Here is a 19,560-nt window from a genome sequence, read left to right as displayed (position 1 = left end):
TTTGTAAAAACTTCCGTTGCTGGTGGCGGGAGAATATTTAAATTTTGTTGGAGGCCCGTTCCAGGGTTTCGCGTTCCCTAGCAGCCTGAGCCCTGAGTCTACCCCTGAAGGGGAGACAATTGCAGAGGTCGACAGGACGCTGACCTGCTCCTACCGCACGTCCCAGTGTGAGTTTTAAGGAGCATCTTAAAGGAGGAGAGAGAGGTAGAGAGACGGAGAGGTTTAGGGAGGGGATCCCAGAGTTTTTAATGCACTCTCTTTATACCGAGACGACATTCATTCCATTGATTTCATTAGGATGAAAATCATTTTCACACTGAGCGGGAGATCTGCTCCCCTAGGTTATCTCCTGGGGTCTGATGGTGAAATTTAGCCCCAGTGAATTGTCTCCTCTCTTCACACTGTTTACAGTCCCACTCCAGAGACTCGAGCCCATGATCTAGGCCGACACTCCCAGTGCCAGTATTGAGGGAGTGCTGCACTGTCGGGGGTGCCGTCTTTCAAAATGAGACATTAAACTGAGGGCCCCGTCTGCCCTCTCCGGTGGATGTAAAAGATCCCACGGCCACTATTTCGAAGAAGAGCTGGCCAATATTTATTCCGCAACCAATGCCTAAAATACAGATTATCTGATCACAATTTTGTTGCTGTCTGTGGGAGCTTGCTGTGGGCAAATTGGCTGCGGCGTTTCCTACATTACAACAGTGGCTACACTTCAAAAAGTACTTCACTGTCTGTAAAGAGCTTTGGAACGTGCTGAGGTTGTGCAAGGCGCCATATAAATGCAAGTTCTTTCTTTTTTCTCTTTATCAGTGGTTCTTTCTGTCCTCCCGTTCAGGTGAGTGGGGCACTCCCACAATCAACGTTCGGTCGATGTATGGTGGCATCACCATGGCGCTGGGCGCCAGCATCAACTCAATAGGATGCTACGTGATGTGTGCTAAAGTGATGGGCTCCCTGCATCCCCCTCGAGATGCTTCCAACCGAGGGATCTGTTTGGAAGGAGTCGGAAGCTGCATTGCCGCGGTATTAGGAGGAGTCTCTGGAACGTCGTCCAGTATTCCCAACGTTGGAGCTCTGGCACTAACACAAGTACGAGTATTTCTTTATAAAGAGCGTAGGTGTGGCCCCTTTGCGATGTCATTTATCCTTCAAGCCGAATGTGTGTCTTCGGCCGCCTAGGCTCTAGGTTCTGGAATTCCCTCCCCAAACCTCTCCGTCTCTCCACCTCTCTCTCCTCCTTTAAGACGCTCCTTAAAACCTACCTCTTTGACCAAGCATTTGGTCACCTGTCCTAATGTCTCCTTCTTTGGCTGGGTTTTTGTCTGTTTCACGAAAGGTCCCAGCGGATTGGAAAACTGCAAATGTAACACCCCTATTCAAGAAGGGAGTGAGACAGAAACAGGTAACTATAGACCAGTTAGCCTAACATCTGTCATTGGGAAAATGCTAGAATCCATTATTAAGGAAGTAGTAGCAGGATATTTGGAGACTCATAATACAATCAAGGAGAGTCAACATGGTTTTATGAAGGGGAAATCATGTCTGACAAATTTATTAGAGTTCTTTGAGGAAGTAACGGGCAGGGTGGATTAAGGGGAACCAATGGATGCAGTATATTTGGATTTCCAAAAGGCATTCGATAAGATGCCACATAAAAGGTTACTGCACAAGATAAGAGCTCATGGTGTTGGGGGTAATATACTGGCCTGGATAGAGGATTGGCTAACTAACAGAAAACAAAGAGTCGGGACCTGATGAAATGTATCCCAGGACGTTATGGGAGGTTAGGGAGGAAATTGCGGGTCCCCTCGCAGAGATATTTGAATCATCCACCGCTACAGGTGAGGTGCCTGAAGATTGGAGGGTAGCAAATGTTGTGCCTTTGTTTAAGAAGGGCGGCAGGGAAAAGCCTGGGAACTACAGACCAGTGAGCCTGACATCTGTAGTGGGTAAGTTGTTAGAGGGTATTCTGAGGGACAGGATCTACAGGCATTTGGAGAGGCAGGGACTAATTAGGAACAGTCAGCATGGTTTTGTGAGAGGAAAATCATGTCTCACGAACTTGATTGAGTTTTTTGAAGGGGTAACCAAGAAGATAGATGAGGGCTGTGCAGTAGACGTGGTCTACATGGACTTCAGCAAAGCATTTGACAAGGTACCGCATGGTAGGTTGTTACATAAGGTTAAATCTCATGGGATCCAAGGTGAGGTAGCCAATTGGATACAAAATTGGCTTGACGACAGAAGACAGAGGGTGGTTGTAGAGGGTTGTTTTTCAAACTGGATGCCTGTGTCCAGCGGTGTGCCTCAGGGATCGGTGCTGGGTCTGCTGTTATTTGTTATTTATATTAATGATTTGGATGAGAATTTAGGAGGCATGGTTAGTAAGTTTGCAGATGACACCAAGATTGGTGGCATTGTGGACAGTGAAGAAGGTTATCTAGGATTGCAACGGGATCTTGATAAATTGGGCCAGTGGGCCGATGAATGGCAGATGGAGTTTAATTTAGATAAATGTGAGGTGATGCATTTTGGTAGATCGAATCGGGCCAGGACATACTCCGTTAATGGTAGGGCGTTGGGGAGAGTTATAGAACAAAGAGATCTGGGAGTACAGATTCATAGCTCCTTGAAAGTGGAGTCACAGGTGGATAGGGTGGTGAAGAAGGCATTCAGCATGCTTGGTTTCATTGGTCAGAACATTGAATGCAGGAGTTGGGATGTCTTGTTGAAGTTGTACAGGGCATTGGTGAGGCCACACTTGGAGTACTGTGTACAGTTCTGGTCACCCTATTATAGAAAGGATATTATTAAACTAGAAAGAGTGCAGAAAAGATTTACTAGGATGCTACCGGGACTTGATGGTTTGACTTACAGGGAGAGGTTAGACAGACTGGGACTTTTTTCCCTGGAGAGTAGGAGGTTAAGGGGTGATCTTATAGAAGTCTATAAAATAATGAGGGGCATAGATAAGGTCGATAGTCAAAATCTTTTCCCAAAGGTAGGGGAGTCTATAACGAGGGGGCACAGATTTAAGGTGAGAGGGGAGAGATACAAAAGGGTCCAGAGGGGCAATTTTTTCACTCAAAGGGTGGTGAGTGTCTGGAACGAGCTGCCAGAGGCAGTAGTAGAGGCGGGTACAATTTTGTCTTTTAAAAAGCATTTGGACAGTTACATGGGTAAGATGGGTATCGAGGGATATGGGCCAAGTGCAGGAAATTGGGACTAGCTTAGTGGTATAAACTGGGCGACATGGACATGTTGGGCCGAAGGGCCTGTTTCCATGTTGTAACTTCTATGATTCTATGATTCTATGATTTTCAAAATGGGAATCTGTAATTAGTGGTGTGCCGCAGGGCTCAGTGCTGGGGCCTCAACTATTTACAGTATATATCAATACTTGGATGAAGGAACAGAGTGTCTTGTGGCCAAATCTGCTGATGATACAAAGATAGGTGGAAAAGCAAGTTGCGAAGAGGGCACAAAGGGGCCGATTTTGCAATGGTGGCGGGTTGGCAGTGGGGATGGCGGGGGGGGGGGGTGAAGGTGAGGGTGTGGCATGGCAAACCCACATGAACAAAACTTACCGTTTCCAACGCGATCGCGTGGTGAATGATGATGATTAACGTCCTCTCCGGGTTTCACGCCCGGCAGCCAGCCTGATTGACAGACTGACTGCCGTCAGGAGCTGCAACACGAGGTGGGGGGGGGAGGGGGGAAGATCCCGGGGGAGAATGGAAGATCAGGGGGCAAAGGGGAAGATCGGGGGTAAAGAGGGGGACATTGGGAGGACATGGGGGGGTGGTGAAGAGGGGGAGATTTGAGAGGGAGACATCGGACATCGGAGCAGGGTGCAAAGGTAGGTTCATTTTATGTTTTAACTTCCTTCTATGGTGTTTTATGTAATTTATTTTGTTTCCTTTTCCCTGTTCCGGCCCTTCATGTCTGGTTTCACCAGGCGTGAATCAGAAGCAGTGGGCAAGCCGCCCAGGTAAGTTAAAAATCGTTACAATTACTTCATCTGTCCCAGGTAAAGTGCGGTAAGTACCTCAATGAGGTACCTCTGGCTCTTTAACTGTCATCCCACCGGCTTTAATTGCCGGCGGGACTTCTGTTTTCGGATCACCTGCGCGCACACAGGTGGGTCCCTGGGAAACCCAAACGGGATTTCTGCGATTTTTGGAGCCCCGCCCCCAAAGCACCCACAATTGCCCCCTAAAATTGAGCCCAAAGTGTCTGCAAAGGGATATTGACAGGTTAAGCAAATGGGCAAAAATTTGGCAGATGGAATATAATGTGGGAAAATGTGAAGTCATCCACTTTGGGAGGAAAAATAAAAAAGCAAAATATTATTTGAGTGGAGAAATACTACAAAATGCTGCGGTACAGAGGGATCTGGGTGTCCTCGTACATGAAACACAAAAAGTCAACATACAGGTGCAGCAGGTAATCCGGAAGGCAAACGGAATATTGGCCTTTATTTCTAGGGGGATGGAATATAAAAGCAGGGAAGTCATGCTACAACTGTACAGGGTGCTGGTGAGACCACACCTGGAGTACTGCGTACAGTTCCGGTGCCCTTATTTAAGGAAGGATATATTTGCATTGGAGGTAGTTCAGAGAAGGTTCACTAGGTTGATTCCGAGTATGGAAGGGTTGTCTTATGAGGAAAGATTGAACAGGTTGGGTCTATACTCATTGGAGTTTAGAAGAATGAGAGGAGATCTTATTGAAACATACAAGATTCTGAGGGGACTCGATAGGGTAGATGCTGAGAGGATGTTACCCCTCATGGGGGAATCTAAAACTAGGGGGCATAGTCTCAGAATAAGGAGTCACCCGTTTAAGACGGAAATGAGGAGGAATTTCTTCTCCCAGAGGATCGTGAATCTTTGGAATTCTTTACCCCAAAAAGCTGTGAAGGCTGAGTCATTGAATACATTCAAGACTGAGTTAGACAAATCTTTGACCAGCAAGGGAGTCAAAGGATATGGGGAAAAGGCGGGAAAGTGGAGTTGAGGTAAAAATCAGAGCAGCCATGATCTCATTAAATGGCAGAGCAGGCTCGAAGGGCCGAATGGCCTGCTCCTGCCCCTATCTCTTATGGTCTTATGGTCTTATCATAGTAAAAACATCGCCAAGGCGCTTCACTGTGGCGTAATCAGACAAAAAATTGACACAAGCCACATTAGGACAGATATTAGGACAGGTGACCAAAAGCTTGGTCAAAGAGGTAGGCTTTAAGGAGGGTCTTAAAGGAAGAGAGAGGTAGGGAGGTGGGGAGGTTCAGGGAGGGAATTCCAGAGCTTAGGCCCTAGGCAGCTGAAGGCACGGCCGCCAATGGTGGAAGGATGAAAATCAGACAAGAGGTCAGAATTGGAGGAGCGCAGAGATCTTGGAGGGCTGTGGGGAGGTTACAGAGATAGGGGTTTAAAAGTGTATATATATATATATATCTATTGAAAGAATGTTTATGCCTATTTTAATTGGACCAGTAGGGGGTGGCATTGGAAATCCCAGTGTCACTGGACAGTGTCTCAGTACCACAAGTGACTTCAATTTGATTGGACCGGGTTAGATTATTTCATTCGTGGTGACCACCTTTAGGATCTAAGTTCAGATCTGGTCATCGCGGACGATTACACAATGGACGTCCAGCGGAGACCGCCGGTCACAGAAGACCCCGAGCGTACCGACACACACCGTGCGGTCCCTCTCCTAAGCCACCCAGGGGTGGGTCCCACACATCCTGGACCTGTGGATGGCTCCTTTGGCCAGGCCCAGGAGCAGACCCTCGAGATGGTCCTCCGACTCGCCCTCCGCAACCCCCCCCACCCCACCGCCCCACCAACGTACCAGGTGACCCAAGGTCAAGGGCCTGGGGTTAAAACAGAGCCGAAAATCACGGAGCAGCTAACCAACCGGGGTTTCCCCCATCTGACCCACGTCTACAATATAAGTAAGCCCAAGGGAAAGTTGCAGAATGTGATAAACACCTAATCGAGGAACAGAAACCACTCGCCCCTCAGACACAAGAGAACCAGCTCCATATTGCTCAGAGCTCCTGAACCTAATCTCAGGCCAATAAGCTGTAACTCACGCAGGTAATGAAGTCAAGTGTCAAAGGTAGGGGGTTGACAGCGTACACCGCCTCACCCAGGAATGCTAATTGGCAGCGACGATCAGGGCCTGACTGTTTTAAGGGAACCTCGTCAAGGGACCGAGGGAAACTCGTGACAGTAAATTGAAATGTCCTTGGAAGAATGTCCAGAGGGCACTGAGCGCAGGGATGAAGCAGAAATCCAGATATAGGCTCAGAATTACATCGAATTTTACAGCACAGAAACAGGCCATTCGGCCCAACTGGTCTATGCCGGTGTTTATGCTCCACACGAGCCTCCTCCCTCCCTACTTCATCTCACCCTATCAGCATATCCTTCTATTCCTTTCTCCCTCGTGTGTTTATCGAGCTTCCCCTTAAATGCATCTCTGTTATTCGCCTCAACTACTCCATGTGGTAGTGAGTTCCACATTCTAACCACTCTCTGGGTAAAGAAGTTTCACCTGAATTCCCTATTGGATGCGTTAAATGGGTGTCACCATCCTGGCTCATCTCCCGAGGTGTTACACACAGGGAGTGAAGACTAAGGCTGGGAGGGGGGGGGTTGGGGGGCAGGGGGCAGGGGGAACGGACATCACTCAGCCCGCGTTTCGTAAATTCTGTCCTTGTTTCGTTTTTACGAAATGAAAGGCACGGCCGCCAATGGTGGAACGATGGAAATCGGGGATACACAAGAGGCCAGAATTGGAGGAGTGCAGAGATCTGGGAGAGTTGTAGGGCTGGAGGAGGTTACAGAGATAGGGATTTAAAGACTATATACATATATATCTATTGGAAGAAAGTTAATGCCTATTTTAATTGGACCAGTAGGGGGTGGTATTGGTAACCCCAGTGTCACTGGACAGAACTCAGTGCCACAAGTGACTCCTTTAGGAGGTCACCACGAACAAAATAATCTAACCCAAGGTCCAATCAAATCTGGAGGAAGCGTAACGGGAACAAAAGTTTGGTGCAGCGTAGAAATAAATGCAAGTCTTTATATATATAATTTTTTAAAAGTTGAATGCGTTGTTATAGAATCACACGATTGGCAGGGCAAGTAATTCAGCATGGGCAGTACATGGGCAGTGCCCTGTGACATATCCCATGTAGCACAGTTTGTGCGGGAGTGAAATCTAGCTTAGAGAGTCCCAGAGGCAGTGGAAATGCTGGTTTCTGAGTGGAGTTGAACGGTAAACACAACAGGTCACGTCCAGCAGTGAATCACTTGCCCGAACTACACCAGCACCCACCCCACAAGTAGAAGCCTGCAGCTCGTCTAGTCGGAGAGTTCTCCTTCCGTTTCATGGAATCATAGAAGTTTACAACATGGAAACAGGCCCTTCGGCCCAACATGTCCATGTCGCCCAGTTTATACCACTAAGCTAGTCCCAATTGCCTGCACTTGGCCCATATCCCTCTATACCCATCTTACCCATGTAACTGTCCAAATGCTTTTTAAAAGACAAAATTGTACCCGCCTCTACTACTGCCTCTGGCAGCTCGTTCCAGACACTCACCACCCTTTGAGTGAAAAAATTGCCCCTCTGGACCCTTTTGTATCTCTCCCCTCTCACCTTAAATCTATGCCCCCTCGTTATAGACTCCCCTACCTTTGGGAAAAGATTTTGACTATCTACCTTATCTATGCCCCTCATTATTTTATAGACTTCTATAAGATCACCCCTAAACCTCCTACTCTCTAAATCCTCATCCTTAATTTCAAATCCCTCCATGGCCTCACCCCCTCCCTATCTCCGTAACCACCTCCAGCCCTACAACCCTCCGAGATCTCTGCGCTCCTCCAATTCTGGCCTCTTGTGCATCCCTGATTTTAATCGCTCCACCGTTGGCGGCCGTGCCTTCAGCTGCCTGGGTCCTAAGCTCTCGATTTCCCTCCCTGAACCTCTCCGCCTCTCTCTCCTCCTTTAAGTCGCTCCTTAAAACCCACCTCTATGACCAAGCTTTTGGTCACCTGTCCCAATTTTTCTTTATGTGGCTCAGTGTTAAATTTTGTCTAATAACGCTCCTGTGAAGCGCCTTGGGATGTTTCTATTATCTTAGAGGCGCCATGTAAGTGCAAGTTGTTGTTTTCTAAATTGTTAGGGAGTTTTGTTATGTGAGATCCATCTCATTTGTGTCTCCGTTCACTCCGAGATCTCTGCGCTCCTCCAATTCTTCCCTCTTGCGCATCCCCGATTTTAATCGTTCCACCATTGACGGCCGTGCCTTCAGCTGCCTAGGCCCCAAGCTCTGGAGTTCCCTCCCTAAACCTCTCCGACTCTCTACCTCTCTCTCTCTTCCTTTTAAGACACTCCTTAAAATCTTGACCAAGCTTTTGGTCACCTGTCCTAAAGTCTCCTTATGTGGCTCGGCGTTAAATTCTGTCTGATAATCGCTCCGGTGAAGCGCCTTGGGACATTTTACTACGTTAAAGGCGCTATATAAATGCAAGTTGTTTGTTTGTTTGTTTGGTTGTTGTTGTTTGTTTGTTGTTGTTGTTGTTGATCCCTCCTTGCTCCGCAGGCAGAATCCCGACATTCGGTTCAGGTTGCAGCCGTGCTGTGTATTCTGGTCGGAATGTCTGCCAAGTTGACGTACTTCCTCACGACCATTCCAGCTGCCATCCACGGTAAGCCCAGTTCCTCCCGCTAGTCGATAGCTAAAGTGAAGTAACCTGTAGCAGGGACGCAGGACACTCTGCGGAGCACCACGATAAGGCAGTAGGGCCGAGTGTTAAGACACAACTCGGGCTCGCTTTCCTCCGTAGGCTGGCTTCCAGGACTGAGTGAAGTGGCTGTTGCAGGGAGGGAGGTGCACGACCTATCCATACGACAAAGAGTTTCGGCAGAAATGGGGACGAAGTAAAGGGGCGGAGATGGGCAACAGTTGTGAGTTGGAAGTAGATGGTTTTAGCGAAGGGTCGGGTGTGGGTTTGAAGCTCAGCGCAGGGTCAAGCAGGGCACTGAGGTGGCACACCATTGGGCTGAGCTTCAGCAGGCTTCTGGGAATGGGAATGGGATTGAGGGTTAAGGCTTGGTGTATCTGGATTGGAACCGAGCAGGATGGGCTTCTGTCTTGCCAAGGTTGAACGGCTAAAATTTCCAGATCATCCAGAACTCCTGATGTTGGACATGGAGTTGGGCACCATGGTGACAGTCCTGGAATCAAGGGTACCGGTGGAAGGGTAAAGCTGGCTACCCAATGCTTACCAACCATATCAAAGTCGGGCAACATACAGATGAGAAATAATTCTGGGCCAAGGTTGGAGTCTTGGGCAATTTGGGAGGTGACCGCGTGGAGCATGAGAGGAGAAGGAGATGCACTGGCTCTATTCGGACAGCTAGGAATGGTACCATGAGGCAGCAGTGTCCTAGAAGTGGACAACAGAGGAAAGGCATTAGAGGAGGGTGGTGTGTTTGACCGTGTCAAGAGTCACAGAGAGGTCGAGGAGGATGAGGTAGGATAACGCACTGGTGACTTTGACCACTGCTGACTCAATGATATGGGTGGATTAGAAGCCAGAATGAAAGGGATGCATTGCATGAGGGGTTATATTATATTGAGAAGGCATCTTATATTGAGGCGGTATGTTATATTGAGGGGGGGGCGTTATATTGAGGCGGAGTGTTATATTGAGGGGTATGTTATACTGAGGGAGTGTGTTATATTGAGGGGGGTGTTATGTTGAGGGGTATGTTATATTGAGAGGATATGTTACATTGAAAAGTAGGTTATATTAAGAGGTATGTTATATTGAGGGGGTGTGTTATATTCGAGGGGTATATTATATTGAGGAGATAAGTTATATTGAGTGGTATGTTGTATTGAGGAGTTTGTTATATTGAGAGAGTGTGTTATATTGAGAGAGTGTGTTATATTGAGAGAGTGTGTTATATTGAGGTGGTATCTTATAATGAGGGGGTTTGTTATATTGAGGGGTGTGTTATATTGAGGGAGTATATTATATTGAGGGAGCATGTTATATTGAGGGTGAATGTTTTATTGAGGGGGGTGTTATATTGAGAGGCTGTGTTATATTCAGGGGATATTTTATATTGAGGAGGTAAGTTATATTGAGGGGTATGTTAAATTGAGGGAATATTTTATATTGAGGCGGTGTGTTATATTGAGGGAGTGTGTTATATTGAGGGAGTGTGTTATTTTGTGGAGGTATGTTATTGAGGATTATGTTATATTCGAGGGGTATGTTACATTGAGGTGGGGCGTTATATTGAGGGAGTGTGTTATATTGCAGAGGTATGTTATATTGAGGGAGTGTGTTATATTGAGGGTTATGTTACATTCGAGGGGTATGTTATATTTAGGGGGTATGTTCAAGGCAGTGTTATCTTGAGGCCCACGCTTGAGTGGAACTGTACTGTTTGACTTTCCTGGTGAATAACTCCGTCACTTTGTACAGGTGCTGTACTCAGTGTCACCTACACAATGGCAGTGTCTGTAGGAGTCTCGTATTTCCAGTTCACTGACATCGATTCTGGACGCAATATCTTTATCATCGGATTTACCATGTTCATGGCGCTGCTGATCCCTCACTGGTTCACCCACAACTCAGAATACATTGCAACAGGTAAAGAGAAAGTCCCGTGATTCGTCTCACCAGGTGTATAGAAAAGGCCATTAAATTAAGCTGCTTTGGGCCTTGTGCTCACAGTTAAAGTTGAGCTTCTCTCAAGGTCAAAGCTGCGTTATACGTTCGAACAAACTAACCTCGATTGTTGCTTGTGCTACTGGCTTCATTTAGTTAAATGTTTCCCTACTTAACACCACTGTGGGAGTGTTATCTTCACCAGGTCTGCAGCGATTCAAGGAGATGGCCCATCACCATCTTTTCAGGGCAACTAAGGATGGGGAATAAATACCCCCACATCCTGAGAACAAATAAATAAAAAAGAACTCTAACCCGTGCTGTACCTGCCCTTGGAGTGTTTGATGGGACAGTGTAGAGGGAGCTTTACTCTGTATCTAACCCGTGCTGTACCTGCCCTGGGAGTGTTTGATGGGACAGTGTAGCGGGAGCTTTACTCTGTATCTAACCCGTGCTGTACCTGCCCTGGGAGCGTTTGATGGGACAGTGCAGAGGGAGCTTTACTCTGTATCTAATCAGTGCTGTACCTGCCCTGGGAGTGTTTGATGGGACAGTATAGAGGGAGCTTTACTCTGTATCTAACCCGTCCTGTACCTGCCCTGGGATTGTTTGATGGGACAGTGTAGAGGGAGTTTTACTCTGTATCTAACCTGTGCTGTACCTGCCCTGGGATTGTTTGATGGGACAGTGTAGAGGGAGTTTTACTCTGTATCTAACCTGTGCTGTACCTGCCCTGGGATTGTTTGATGGGACAGTGTAGAGGGAGTTTTACTCTGTATCTAACCCGTCCTGTACCTGCCCTGGGATTGTTTGATGGGACAGTGTAGAGGGAGTTTTACTCTGTATCTAACCCGTGCTGTACCTGCCCTGGGAGTGTTTGATGGGACAGTGTAGAGGGAGCTTTACTCTGTATCCAACCCATGCTGTACCTGCCCTGGGAGTGTTTGATGGGACAGTATAGAGGGAGCTTTACTCTGTATCTACCCCGTGCTGTACCTGCCCTGGGAGTGTTTGATGGGACAGTGTAGAGGGAGCTTTACTCTGTATCTAACCCGTGCTGTACCTGCCCTGGGAGTGTTTGATGGGACAGTGTAGAGGGAGCTTTACTCTGTATCTAACCCGTGCTGTACCTGCCCTGGGAGTGTTTGATGGGACAGTGTAGAGGGAGCTTTACTCTGTATCTAACCCGTGCTGTACCTGCCCTGGGAGTGTTTGATGGGACAGTGTAGAGGGAGCTTTACTCTGTATCTAACCCGTGCTGTACCTGCCCTGGGAGTGTTTGATGGGACAGTGTAGAGGGAGCTTTACTCTGTATCTAACCCGTGCTGTACCTGCCCTGGGAGTGTTTGATGGGACAGTGTAGAGGGAGCTTTACTCTGTATCTAACCCGCGCTGTACCTGCCCTGGGAGTGTTTGATGGGACAGTGTAGAGGGAGCTTTACTCTGTATCTAACCCGTGCTGTATTTGGGGTGCCAAATTGCCAAAAAAGAAACAACCTACCTGAGAACTAGAGAGGCCAAAATATTCAAGATGTTCAACAGTAAAGTTAGTTTTTATTTAGAAGCAACTGCTCTCAGATTAACGCCTTCTGCACTTTTTCAATGTCTCTTGCTTTTGAGTCAGAAGGTCGTGGGTTCAAGTCCCATCTAGAGACTTGAGGACAAGTTCTAGGCCGACACTCACAGTGCCAGTACTGAGGGAGTGCTGCACTGTCAGAGGTGCTGTCTTTCGGATGAGCCATTAAACCGAGGCCCCGTCTGCCCTCTCAAATGGACGTAAGAGATCCCATGGGCACTATTTTGAAGAGGAGCAGGGGAGATCTCCCTGGTGTCCGAGCCCATATTTATCCCTCAGGCAACATCACTAAAAAAAAAGATGATCTGCTCATTGCTGTTTGTGGGAGCTTGCTGTGTGTAAATTGGCCGCTGCGTTTCCTACATTACAACAGTGGCTACACTTCAAAAGTATCTCATTGGCTGTAAAGCGCTTCGGGGTGTCCTGAGGTCGTGAAAGGCTTGTTTAAATGCAAGTTCGTTCTTTCTTTGTTGGACAAAGATCAGCGATTGTATTTTTTCTTCTCTCTGGATTGTTCTGTGCAGGTGTGAGCAGCCTGGATATCCTCTTCCTGTCCTTGCTGATGATGCCGGTGATTCAAGGAGGAATTCTGGCCTTTCTCCTGGATAACACCGTTTCAGGTGAATCTACAAATTCTCACTGGTGGTATTTTGTCCGCACGGTGCTGCCCGGTCAGCTTGAATTGTCGGGCGCTGGTTCCGATCGCATCGCGAGGCAAGTGGGGAGTAACGAGTGATGTTATACTGCTCACATCAAACAGGGGCATGTGTGATAGGGCCTCCCGCATGTGCAGCCAAATATAGGCACGTATCTATGCACAACGCCCATCTGCATCAACGCGCCCGCTGTAAGCGGTGGGGACTGTAGCACCTTTAACGTAGAAAAACGTCCCAATATTCTTGACAAACAAAAACTTGACACCAAACCAAAGAAGGAGATGTTAGGAGAGGTGATTAAAGGCTAGGTCAAAGACATAGTTTTTAAGGAGGATCGTAAAGGTGGAGAGCTTGCGGCCTCTCAGAAAGCTTCACTTGTGACTGTTGTTATGTAGGCAAACACTGATTTGCTGCACAGCAAGATCCCACAAATAACAATGAGCAGAATGACCAGTTAATCTGTTTTTGGTTGAGGGGGAGAATGTGGTCCAGGAGACTGAGAGAAGTTCCTGCTCTTCCAGGAACAGGAAGGGGCCATTTCGCCCCTCGAGCCTGCTCCGCCATTCAATTAGATCACGGCTGATCTGTACCTCAACTCCATTTACCTGCCTTGGTTCCATATCCCTTGATCCCCTTACCCAACAAAAATCCATCCATCTCAGCCCTGAAAGCTCCAATTGTTCCCCCAGCATCCACAGCCTTTTGGGGGAAGAGAATTCCAGATTTTAACAAAAGAAAAAGAACAGTGTTCTTTGATCAACTGCAGTGGGGTCTTTAACATTCACCTGAACAGGGGCCTCAGGTTAACCGTACATCTGGAAGAAAGCACTCCCTCAGTACTGGGCTGAAACAGAAGCTTAGATTGAACACATGACTGTCTGATGGGGAGGCAAGAGTGAAGCCAACTGAGCCAAACTGAACCAGCACGCTTGACACTGAGCCAAACTGAACCAGTACGCCTTGATGGATCTCCACTCCCCCTCGTGGCAATAGTGCCATCAAAGTCGGGGCTACAGTCCCGACTATACGGTATCAATCGGGTAATAGCCAGCAGTCAAGTTGTGTAATTGCTTAATGATTGTTGAAATGAGTTAATCTCCTGTACACGTTCCCTTCCCCCCCCCCCCCACCACCAGCCCTCTCCCCACACTGCCCCCCACCCCTCGGCTCAGCCGGGCTAATACTCCCACTCCCCTTGGCTGCAGCCGAAGTAAAACTTTGAAGTCAGTGAGGATCACCGTCTCCCTCTGAAATTCCCGGCACCACAGCAGGATCGTTCTGATGCAATTAGGGCTCTTGGTTTTTATCGCTCTTATTCAAACCCCAAGGCCCTTAGCGATCGTAAAAAAAATAAAATAAAAAGCAGTTCCAGTTGGTGGGGTTTGTGTGACCGACTGCAACTGGGCAGCTAGACGCACACTCAGTAACAGGCCGAGGGAACGGCGCTATAAAACTCAGGGCCCCGTGAACCAGAACAATCTTTTATGATTGCTAACAACCTAGAGTTTGTACAAGGTAATAAAAATTAACATCCCTAATTGCACGTGAAGGATACTTACACAGCTGACAGATGACAGACCCGAGTCAGCAAGACAGATCCGTGTGGGAACTGGCAACAGAGGCTGGAAGAGGGGGTAGATGGGGGAGATAAACAAGGGGTGCTGTGAAAGGCCTGACCAAGGGAGGGGAACGCGTTCAGCCTCTTGATCGTTGTGTGTGTCACCGTGTGCCCCTATGTGTGTGTCACCGTGTGCCCCTATGTGTGTGCCCCCGTGTGCCCCTATGTGTGTGTGTCACCGTGTGCCCCTGTGTGTGTGTCACCGTGTGCCCCTATGTGTGTGCCCCCGTGTGCCCCTATGTGTGTGTCACCGTGTGCCCCTATGTGTGTGCCCCCGTGTGCCCCTATGTGTGTGTGTCACCGTGTGCCCCTGTGTGTGTGTGTCACCGTGTGCCCCTATGTGTGTGTCACCGTGTGCCCCTGTGTGTGTGTGTCACCGTGTGCCCCTATGTGTGTGCCCCCGTGTGCCCCTATGTGTGTGTGTCACCGTGTGCCCCTGTGTGTGTGTGTCACCGTGTGCCCCTATGTGTGTGCCCCCGTGTGCCCCTATGTGTGTGCCCCCGTGTGCCCCTGTGTGTGTGCCCCCGTGTGCCCCTGTGTGCGTGTCACCGTGTGCCCCTGTGTGTGTGCCCCCGTGTGCCCCTGTGTGTGTGCCCCCGTGTGCCCCTGTGTGTGTGCCCCCGTGTGCCCCTGTGTGTGTGCCCCCGTGTGCCCCTGTGTGTGTGCCCCCGTGTGCCCCTGTGTGTGTGCCCCCGTGTGCCCCTATGTGTGTGCCCCCGTGTGCCCCTGTGTGTGTGCCCCCGTGTGCCCCTGTGTGCGCGTCACTGCGTGCCCCTATGCGTGTGTCACCATGTGCCCCTTTGTGTGTGTGTCACCGTGTGCCCCTATGTGTGTGCCCCCGTGTGCCCCTGTGTGTGTGTGTCACCGTGTGCCCCTATGTGTGTGCCCCCGTGTGCCCCTGTGTGCGCGTCACCGCGTGCCCCTGTGTGCGCGTCACTGCGTGCCCCTATGCGTGTGTCACCATGTGCCCCTGTGTGTGTGTGTCACCGCGTGCCCCTATGCGTGTGTCACCGCGTGCCCCTATGTGTGTGTCACCGTGTGCCCCTGTGCGCGCGTCACCGCGTGCCGCTGCGCTCGCTGACCTACGCCATGGATCCCGGCCCGCCAACGCCTCAATTTTAAAATTCTCATCCTTGTGTTCGAATCCTCCGTGGCCTCGCCTCCCCCCCCTCCCGATCTCTGTAACCTCCTCCAGCCCTACAACCCTTCGAAATCTCTGCGCTCCGCCAATTCCGGGCCTCTTGCGTATCCCTGACTTTCTTCGCTCCACCATTGGTGGCCGCGCCTTCAGCTGCCTAAGCCCTAAGCTCGGGAATTCCCTCCCTGGGGGAGTGCTGCACTGTCGGAGGTGCCATCTTTCGGATGAGATGTTAAACCGAGGCCCCGTCCGCCCTCTCAAGTGGACCTAAAAGATCCCATGGCACTATTTTGAAGAAGAGCAGGGGGCTTCTCCCCGGTATCCTGACCAATATTTATCAAGCAACATCACTAAAACAGTTTATCTGGTCATTTATTTAATTTCTGTTTGTGGGATCTTGCTGTGCACAAATTGGCTGCAGTGTTTCCTACATTACAACAATGACTACAAATCAAAAGCACTTCATTGGTTGTAAAGCGCTTTGGGACGTCCCAAGGTCACGAAAGACACTTTATGTGCAAGTTCTTTCTTTCTTTAAACCTCTCTCTCTCTCTCCCCTCCTTTCAGACGCTCCTTAAAATCTTCCTCTTTGACCGAGCTTTTGGTCACCTGTCCTAATATCTCCTTATGTGGCTCGGTGTCAAATTTTGTCTGATTGCACTCCTGTGAAGCACCTTGGGAAGTCTTCCTATGTTAAAGGCGCTATATAAATGCAAGTTGTTGTTGTTGCTGCTGTGTGTGTTTACACTTTGGGGGAGGGAAAGATTGGGCCCAGTTATTGACGCCTCCTCCATTGTTTGAATCAGCTGCCAACATGCACTGTCTAGGCTGGACCGGCAGCTACAGCCACTTGGCCACTGAGGCCTAGCAAGGCCCAGTGCTTTGAGGAGAAGAGTAGAAAATTGGAGAGGAACTCTTCCGTTACTTGTCAGCCTTGGTTCAGTGGTGTCCTTCTTGCCTCTTGGTTAGAAGGTCGTGGGGTCGAGCCCCGCTCCAGAGACTTGGGCACCTAATCCAGGCCGACACTTCCAGTGCAGTACTGATGGAGTGCTGCACTGACAGAGGTGCTGTCTTTCGGATGAGACGTTAAATCGAGGCCCCGTCTGCCCTCTAGGGTGGGACGTAAAAGATCCCATGGCACTATATATTTGAGGAAGAGCAGGGGAGTTCTCCCTGGTGTCCTGAGCCAATATTTATCCTTCAACTGACACCATTAAAAAACAGATTATCTGGTCATTATCACATTGCTGTTTGTGGGATCTTGCTGTGCGCAAATTAGCTGCCGCCTTTCCCTACATTACAAGAGTGGCTACACATCAAAAGTACTTCATTGGCTGTGAAGCACTTTGGGACATCCTGAGGTCATGAAAGGCGCCATATAATTGCAAGTTCTTTCCTTCCTCTTTTAACAGTCCTGTCTCTGGGTGGGTATTAACTGGTACGAACATGAGTCACTGCACAAAGGGAGCTGCCACTTTCAACAAGTTCCGTCGTGCCACGATGGGCTGGGCAGGGTTTCTTCGCCACAGAGAAGGAGGTGGAAAAAGGAGAGGTGCTCCAAAGGGACTGGGAACAAGTGCGGTGTCAGCAAATTCTTGGTGTCAGGTCTCTGGACAGTCCCCTTCGCTAAGGAAGAGTGTGCAGGACAGGGCTAAGGAAGAGTGTGCAGGGCAGGGCTAAGGGAGAGTGTGCAGGACAGGGCTAAGGGAGAGTGTGCAGGGCAGGGCTAAGGGAGAGTGTGCAGGGCAGGACTAAGGGAGAGTGTGCAGGGCAGGGCTAAGGGAGAGTGTGCAGGGCAGGGCTAAGGGAGAGTGTGCAGGGCAGGACTAAGGGAGAGTGTGCTGGGCAGGGCTAAGGGAGAGTGTGCAACACAGGGCTAAGGAAGAGTGTGCAGGGCAGGGCTAAGGGAGAGTGTGCAGGACAGGGCTAAGGAAGAGTGTGCAGGGCAGGGCTAAGGGAGAGTGTGCAGGGCAGGGCTAAGGGAGAGTGTGCAGGACAGGGCTGAGGGAGAGTGTGCAGGACAGGGCTAAGGGAGAGTGTGCAGGGCAGGGCTAAGGGAGAGTGTGCAGGACAGGGCTAAGGGAGAGTGTGCAGGGCAGGGCTAAGGAAGAGTGTGCAGGGCAGGGCTAAGGAAGAGTGTGCAGGGCAGGGCTAAGGGAGAGTGTGCAGGACAGGGCTAAGGGAGAGTGTGCAGGACAGGGCTAAGGGAGAGTGTGCAGGGCAGGGCTAAGGAAGAGTGTGCAGGACAGGGCGAAGGGAGAGTGTGCAGGACAGGGCTAAGGGAGAGTGTGCAGGGCAGGGCTAAGGGAGAGTGTGCAGGGCAGGGCTAAGGGAGAGTGTGCAGGACAGGGCTAAGGAAGAGTGTGCAGGGCAGGGCTAAGGGAGAGTGTGCAGGACAGGGCTAAGGAAGAGTGTGCAGGGCAGGGCTAAGGAAGAGTGTGCAGGGCAGGGCTAAGGGAGAGTGTGCAGGGCAGGGCTAAGGGAGAGTGTGCAGGGCAGGGCTAAGGGAGAGTGTGCAGGACAGGGCTAAGGGAGAGTGTGCAGGACAGGGCTAAGGAAGAGAGTGCAGGGCAGGGCTAAGGAAGAGTGTGCAGGGCAGGGCTAAGGGAGAGTGTGCAGGGCAGGGCTAAGAGAGAGTGTGCAGGACAGGGCTGAGGGAGAATGTGCAGGACAGGGCTGAGGGAGAGTGTGCAGGACAGGGCTAAGGGAGAGTGTGCAGGACAGGACTAAGGGAGAGTGTGCAGGACAGGGCTGAGGGAGAGTGTGCAGGACAGGGCTAAGGAAGAGTGTGCAGGACAGGGCTAAGGGAGAGTGTGCAGGACAGGGCTAAGGGAGAGTGTGCAGGACAGGGCTAAGGGAGAGTGTGCAGGACAGGGCTAAGGGAGAGTGTGCAGAACAGGGCTAAGGGAGAGTGTGCAGAACAGGGCTAAGGGAGAGTGTGCAGGACAGGGCTAAGGGAGAGTGTGCAGGACAGGGCTAAGGGAGAGTGTGCAGAACAGGGCTAAGGAAGAGTGTGCAGGACAGGGCTAAGGAAGAGTGTGCAGGGCAGGGCTAAGGGAGAGTGTGCAGGACAGGGCTAAGGGAGAGTGTGCAGGACAGGGCTAAGGGAGAGTGTGCAGGACAGGGCTAAGGGAGAGTGTGCAGAACAGGGCTAAGGGAGAGTGTGCAGGACAGGGCTAAGGGAGAGTGTGCAGGACAGGGCTAAGGGAAAGTGTGCAGAACAGGGCTAAGGAAGAGTGTGCAGGACAGGGCTAAGGGAGAGTGTGCAGGACAGGGCTAAGGGAGAGTGTGCAGGACAGGGCTGAGGGAGAGTGTGCAGGACAGGGCTGAGGGAGAGTGTGCAGGACAGGGCTAAGGGAGAGTGTGCAGGACAGGGCTGAGGGAGAGTGTGCAGGACAGGGCTGAGGGAGAGTGTGCAGGACAGGGCTGAGGGAGAGTGTGCAGGACAGGGCTGAGGGAGAGTGTGCAGGACAGGGCTAAGGAAGAGTGTGCAGGACAGGGCTAAGGGAGAGTGTGCAGGACAGGGCTGAGGAAGAGTGTGCAGGACAGGGCTAAGGGAGAGTGTGCAGGACAGGGCTAAGGGAGAGTGTGCAGGACAGGGCTAAGGAAGGGGCAGCAAGAGGGAAAGCTTGGGGAAAAAAATCACAAAGTAAAATCTTCCTTCGATATCAGGAAGGGGATACACTATTCTAGATCTACTAGAATGGTACCAGGGATGAGGGACTTCAGTTATGTGGAGAGACTGGAGTTGTTCTCCTTGCAGCAGAGAAGGTGAAGGGGAGAATCGCTAGAGGTGTTCAAAATTATGAGGGGTTTTGATAGAATAAATAAGGTGAAACTGTTTCCAGTGGGAGAAGGGT

At 50.0% G+C, this 19,560-nt stretch overlaps 1 protein-coding gene across 5 annotated transcripts in view; it reads left to right on the top strand.

The window, feature by feature from the left end:
- The window catches only part of slc23a3 (solute carrier family 23 member 3), a 112,297-nt gene that overhangs the window by 75,283 nt on the left and 17,454 nt on the right, over positions 1-19,560 (top strand). For 4 of the 5 annotated variants that reach the window (XR_010963377.1, XM_067987032.1, XM_067987036.1 and 1 more), the window contains 4 exons: positions 839-1,092; positions 8,630-8,735; positions 10,527-10,694; positions 12,813-12,908. Coding sequence is in view for 4 of the 5 variants with exons in the window: in XM_067987032.1 (XP_067843133.1) it covers positions 839-1,092; positions 8,630-8,735; positions 10,527-10,694; positions 12,813-12,908 (624 nt within the window). In the remaining variant the exon portion in view is untranslated. The remainder of the gene's footprint in view (positions 1-838; positions 1,093-8,629; positions 8,736-10,526; positions 10,695-12,812; positions 12,909-19,560) is intronic. The other variant, XM_067987035.1, reaches the window with a different exon arrangement.

Source organism: Heptranchias perlo, chromosome 7 (genome assembly GCF_035084215.1).
Source record: "Heptranchias perlo isolate sHepPer1 chromosome 7, sHepPer1.hap1, whole genome shotgun sequence".
Classification (NCBI taxonomy): domain Eukaryota; kingdom Metazoa; phylum Chordata; class Chondrichthyes; order Hexanchiformes; family Hexanchidae; genus Heptranchias; species Heptranchias perlo.
This window is presented reverse-complemented; position numbering and strand designations above follow the sequence as displayed.